General features: G+C 35.5%; 1 protein-coding gene across 1 annotated transcript; it reads left to right on the plus strand.

Annotated features, from left to right (window-relative positions):
* The first annotated feature begins 339 nt into the window (after nucleotides 1-339).
* LOC120433276 lies at nucleotides 340-5,558 on the plus strand. The gene is made up of 8 exons (XM_039599307.1): nucleotides 340-473; nucleotides 695-1,003; nucleotides 1,151-1,417; nucleotides 1,594-1,641; nucleotides 2,137-2,229; nucleotides 4,514-4,597; nucleotides 4,684-4,712; nucleotides 5,452-5,558. The coding sequence occupies exons 1-8, from the start codon at nucleotides 428-430 to the stop codon at nucleotides 5,515-5,517; spliced, it is 942 nt and encodes a 313-aa protein (XP_039455241.1). The 5' UTR covers nucleotides 340-427; the 3' UTR covers nucleotides 5,518-5,558.
* The last annotated feature ends 1,162 nt before the right edge of the window (nucleotides 5,559-6,720 follow it).

Consider the following 6,720-nt stretch of genomic DNA (forward strand, 5'->3'; position numbering starts at 1 on the left):
CCCTCATGTCACAAAAGCAATTAAAGCGATACTTAATGACATGAACCTGGTAAAACTAGCAGAATTGTAGTCCATATTATATCATTTGTTTAATCAACAAGCACTGAAAAAATGACAAAAACAGCCAATTTTTGAAGTCTTATGACTGCTCAAAGCAAAAAGATACACTTACATGACACATTTTCTAATCGAAACACAGACACAGATAAGGAAGTGCTACTGGCTGTCTTCCTTCCTTTCTATCTATCGTGTCTTCGAAGTGTTATCAGTGTGGGTGTGGTATGATAGGAAAAAGTTGTGTGCAAATGTGACTTATGACTTAAATTACTTTACTACATATATTAGGACACTGTATGTATGTATGTATGTATGTATCTAAAAAGCTTAAAGTAACAGAAGAAACAAAAGAAAGAGACAGTGGGGAACAATGATTACAGTCTTTGTGTTTTGGATACCAGCGCTTTGGTTTACAGGTAAGGATGCATTTAAAAGACATAACAGAAATATACAGAAAGTCCTACCTTCAAATGTTACTTCATAACATGAAGACAGACGTGTTTGTTTCATCAGGCTTGGAACAGATGAGAACCAAACTTTTCCTTTTCTTTCTTTTTTTGCAAACTTTCCTACATCTGAAAAAATATCTACAGTAATATGTAACAGTAATGCATGTGTTTCCCTTTCATATCTGCAGGAACACAGGGTGAAGTGAGTCTTTGGCCCTTAGCTGTCAGAGATGGAGATAAAGTCAGTTTGCCTTGTCCATTGATGTGTAGCATCTGGAGCTTTACTGGTTTAAATGGTGCAGCAAAACAAGAGCTTATTAATCAATTGACCATTAAAGGAAAAGTTACGTCAGACAGACTGAGTGTGGACACAGACTGTTCTCTGGTTATACACAAGGTAACAGTTGAGAATGCTGGTTGGTACAGGTGCACAGTGCCTGACAAAACAGGGAGAACTCCTGGTTCTGCTCTTTCCATTGATCTTACTGTTGTTGTCAGTGAGTATTTACACTTTTTAATATATTTGAGTTCAAATTGTTGTCAGAGTTCATTCCAGTGAAATAAATATTTTATAATGTATAAATATGTAAAGTTATGATTACAAAGTTAACCATTGTCTTTTTCTTGCTATTCATTTTCACCAGTCACTGAACAGAAATATGGAGGTAATGTGACTTTAAACTGTTCTGTGTCGACTCCTACAAAGTGTGATCAAGACAGTGTGAAGTGGATCCACAAGAGCATGGATGTCAATAGAGATAGCTCATATGTAAAAATATCACAGTCTTTGTGCTCTGCTACTGTCACCATTATGAATTTTACCTATAGTAACATATCACCTTATGACTTTATGTGTGGAGTAACAATGTATACCAAAGTGGAGGTTTTTGCCTTCAGCCCTCACTCATCAAGTAAGTAACTAAGACAGAGTTTTATGAATTTTAAATTCATTTTAAACTAATGTGACTAATAACTACCTAAAGTATTTATTCATTTTCATTTTCTGAAGCTTTATTGTCTGTATGTTCTGTTAGAAAACATGCAGTTTCCAAGTGAACAGTTTGCTGAATTTTGTTCTTTTGCTTAGGTGAAGATACAAATTCAACAACAACGTCTAAAAACAACACAAATACAGGTATAACCACAACACAGTCTGACATGAAGGATCGTTTTAGCTTTCAGGTTTGCATCAGTCAATTAGTAAACAAGTGATGGCACGCTGACAGTTTTTTATTAAGCAGTTGATTAAGCTGTGTTTTGTTGTTCAGTTGAGGATGCAGAAACAAGAAAATTTCATCATCATTAACACCAAATTAAGGAAGTGATTTGGTTAAACATAATAAAGAACTGTTGCAAAAGTTACAGTGTGAAATTAATAACTTTAGATTATATTTACACATTAGAGAATTTGTATTTATTCACTTGCCAAAAATGTGACAGAAGAATCTGATGCATTTGATTAGAGAATTTGCCGACACATAGATAGGTCACAGTTGACGATGCTCGTGTTTACGCCTGCATTTCAAATTCTATTTTTAGAATTTTTTTAATTTCAAATTTATGAATATATTACAATAATTATTGTTAGAAAATTGATTATTGGCATTCTCTTGCAATTCTTTTTTACAAGTCACTGAAAAGAAACCTGGAGATAATAAGACCTCTATCTTGACTCCTGAAAACTGTGAACACGCAAAAGTGAAGTGGATCCAGAACAGCACAGGTATCAATAGAGATAACTCATGTATGAAAACATAACAGTCTTTGTGCTCTGCTACAGTGGCCATGAGTCTTATCTAAAGCAACATATCAAGTTATGTCTTTATGCGTGCTGTTACAATATATGATAACTTCAGCCCTCGTTCAACAGATAAGTAACCAAGAGATAAATAACTTTGAAATAACATTTGAAAACAACATAAATACAGTTATGACCTATTAAATCCGGTTCTTTAGATTCTTTACGGCAAAAAAAGGACACGGCTCAAAAGTGGTCTTTTACTTCAAAAATGATCTTTATTTTACATATTCCGGAATATGGAGACCCGAGCACAACAAACACAACCTCAGGTCTCAAGAACAAACAGGAAGCCTAGTTATATTTATATACTCCATCTTGACGTCACACACACTTTATGTTTCGATCAGTAGCGGTTTTAGATACGGGCGACACGGGCGGTTGCCCGGGGCGGCATCGTGATGGGGGGCGGCATCACGGGCATCGGCAAAAAAAGAAAAAAAACGCTCGTACTCATGCTGCCCCTACGGCAGCCAGCGCATATTGGGAATGGCACAGGCATCGATCGGTTTTCTATCGCCCATTTGCTGGGAGTAAGGGCGCCCTCCGTTTGCGAGGTGCACCTGCTGCTTGCGGCACAGGGAGGAGAGGGCGAGGCGGCGGGGGATTCTCTGGCTGACTGAAGCAGCATCTAATAATCAACTAGCAAAATAAAACAAAATAACAAACACGAAAACACCAGACATCATGATACAGACTTATAATTTGCACCGATGTTTTTTCAAAATTCTATACACGAAAAGTGAGCGCGAGAGCCCGGTGCGCCTGCTCGCTGCTGAAGTCAAAGTAAACTTTATTGTCATCTCCGCTACATACAGTCCAGAGAGACGAGACGACGGGGCTCCAGTTACAGCAGTGCAAGTAAACAAACAATAAATATAAGAAGAGTAAGAAAATAAATATATACTTTAGGACTCGGGGTAAAGGGATCAATGACAATTCAAAATTTACAGTTTGATGATTTAAAGTCTCAAACACAACCAGTCGAAAGGGGAGGGGGTCCGGCTGCTTCCAAATCGAGCACATTTCATTCCTAATGTTGTAAATCCAAGCCCATTATGTATTCATGATTTGAATCCTGGGTTGTGTGAAATCCCAGAAATACACCTTAGACAAAGTGAATCTGTGAACTAAGGTGTAGGTCTGTTAGGTTATGTTGTGGTGATCCTTGGGTTGAGGGATGGGTGTTCATACTGGAGTGCAAAATTAAAACCAATGAAGATGGACAAGAAAAGTTCAAAGCCATCAGGTGCTCAGTTTAGAAAAAATAGAAAAGAAGAGGAGGAGAAACAAGCAAAAGATACAGGTAAGCAGATGTGTCATTGGATAATGGCAGGTCATCCTGAAACAATCAGAATCAGAATACTTTATTAATACTTTATTTATAGGAAATAATGTGGGTTACAGTTGCTCCAAGAAGAAATTGTAAAGATAGCAACACTAACAGATTAAACTCCAAACAATACATTGTGTTACAGATTTTAATATTAATTAGTCATTGTCAGTTGTTGATTTGTCCTGTTCTCATTGTATGAAGAATTATGATGGCTGTTTGGTAGCCGTTTGCATACTATGCATACTCTCTCTCTCTTCATATGTTAATGTACGATCCTTAATATGTTTTGTGTGTGTGTGTGTGTGTGGGGGGGCCAGAGGAGTGTTCGCCCAGGGCGCCAAACAGGCTAGGACCGCCACTGGTTTCGATCAAACACTCTGTTTAGTTTCACTTTGGCCTGCAAAAGCATGTGGTTTCCTGTCAGTCCTGTCGGCAAAAACTGTACTAAGAGTTGGGCCTCTATTATATAAACCAATATAATCAGCGTATTAGCATTCAAGATTATATATTCAAACTCAACAGACCACATCAGCCTGACATGAAAGATGGCCCTAGGTTTATGGTATGTATTGTTTTATTATCAAACAAGTGAATGTGCAGCAAAAACAGTGAAACCAAAAATTAGATTTTTTTTTTTTTTGGTATTTTAATAGTTGTACTTAATGTTATTACATTATAACAGGCAGGATGCGCTCATATTGAGCAGCTGGATTAATTTAGTTAATTTGGTGGATTTATGTATAATTATTAACAACAAATTAAGGATGTGTTTAATTTAAAGAAAACACATACATGTAAAAGTTGCAGAGTGAAACCAAACTTCAGATTGCATTAATATTAAAATGTACTTTCATGTTTTCTTTCTTTCTCCAGTCTGGTGCAGGCTCATTATTGTGGTTGTGAGTTTGGCAGCACTCATAGCGGTTGTTGTGATCATCAACATATTGACAATAGCTGGTGAGAATATTTACATGTAAACAAAAAGGTGGACAAATCTGAATTCTGTTTTGGAAACTGAACTTGAATCTTTTGTGTGTTTTCAGTTCCAAAGGCAAAAATGGATGGAAACATGGTGAGTCTGTTAAAAAGAACACAAAGTCAGCTGTGAATGATACATTTGTAAATGAACCCTTCCTCATACACAAATCTTATAGCCAGCTCTATCATGATGAAATCTCTGGAATGATTACCTCCTCATAAACAGGCAGCAATCAGGATCAAAACACTAACCCGTGACAAATATGAACAAAGTTCAGTTAAGGACTCTTCTGTAGTTCCAGTACAAACAGGCTTCTCATCCTTTCTTATGTGATGTGTGCTGCTGTTGTAGTTTAAATACTCATGAGAAATAATGCCAAATGAGCTGAATACTCATGAAACTGAAAATCGCACATGATTTAAATTCTTGTTAAGTTTTGAGTTTTGGAGAAATGTCTGACCTGCTGAACAGGAAAATCAAAAACTGACTTCCATCCATGGACATGATTTTGTAAAAAACAAAAACCATCACACCAAAGCTACAGACAATTACTCCCCATTAATTTCATGCTTAATTTTTTTCATTGTTTGTGTTCTTTTGAGCTTGATTGCATTTGTTATTCTTAGTTTTGGAATTAATTGTGCACCAAATGAACATAATGTCATGTTCTGGGTATCATAGTGCAATTTCTTAAGTATGATTACCTTGTGCTAAATGAAGGGTAATTAATGCCTAAAGATTAGAGTGGTTATAGTGTTACTGGAAAATGTGATGATCTCAACCAATGCAGAATATCATTATTATTATTATTATCATTATTATTATTTCACAGGTGTATAATGAGGAAGATGATGGAGCGGCAAAGCGTGAAAATGTCCAGCCTTCTGAAGAGGTCTGAACAACATCAGGGTGCTATATTTTTGCACAACTAAAAAAAAAACCAAAAAAAAAAAAACCTTTTCACTCAGTGTAAATTTGGGCAACATTGAAGTGAACACAATCCTATAATTCTATTTTACTAAATATTTCATTTCTCTTTTTTTGGTCAAGAGAAGAACAAAAAGAAAAAACTAAACAAAAACAACTGGGTGTCGCTCAATCTGTAGGTGTTCATGGAAGAGAATAATGGCACAAAATCAAAACATTATGACCAATACATGACAAAACAATTCAGGCTGAGGTACTTTTATTACTCGATTTGGAAAAGTAATAAAATGTGGCTATTTAAATATGCAAGAGGCATTAATAGTTGCCTGAGTCTGAGTCTTAAGGCCTATTAAAATATTTCAAGGAGGCCCAGTGGATCTTTTAGGCCAGCAGCCTGGCCTTTTGCTGTCTATGTGTTTTTTGTTTTTTGTTTTTTTGCCTCTGTAGCACTCTAAGGCACAGCCTACTTCTTTAAAATGCAGTTGTACAGAATACATTTTCATATTCTCTAAAGCAGTTGTGCAAAGAAAATTATCTGTGCAATGACAAATGTCAGAATAGAGATGGCCATGCAGAATGTATCTTATGTCCTCACCTGTCTTAAACTTGACATCAAATATATCAATAATAAATATTTTTTTATATTTTTAAATTTCATATTTTATTCTTTATGCCAATTTCCTGAAACACTCCTGTAAGCACTTACATATAAAGGTTAATATAATTTAGACCTGAGTAAAGGAATTTTTCAGAAACTTTTTTTATTTTTATTTCTTTTTATGACCGTAAGAATTAATTTAAACTGAATTAAGGGCAGGTTTTGTTGTAAGTCATGTGCTTTAATGAGCTTTGAGTCATTTGAGACATTTATAATATTTGAGCATAATGCAAATAAAGAAATGCTTAAGAACTCTGTTTTGGTTTTGTATCTTATGTTCTATCAGTCAGGCTTCCGATTTCATTTCTTAAATTCTTGTGTCATTTGAATACAGCCACTCACCTTTTCACCTCTCACTTTTTAAAAACCATTTTAGAGTTTTTTAGAGTTTAATAAATGATAATGATTAAATACAGTAGTGGTGTATTTACACTCAGGGAGTGAAAGGAAAGATATGGAAAGGAAAATCTGTAAGTTTGAATCAAATGTTACTCAAACTGTAGCACCGTACTGTAG

This window comes from Oreochromis aureus, linkage group 15 (genome assembly GCF_013358895.1).
Source record: "Oreochromis aureus strain Israel breed Guangdong linkage group 15, ZZ_aureus, whole genome shotgun sequence".
NCBI classification, from domain to species: Eukaryota; Metazoa; Chordata; class Actinopteri; order Cichliformes; family Cichlidae; genus Oreochromis; species Oreochromis aureus.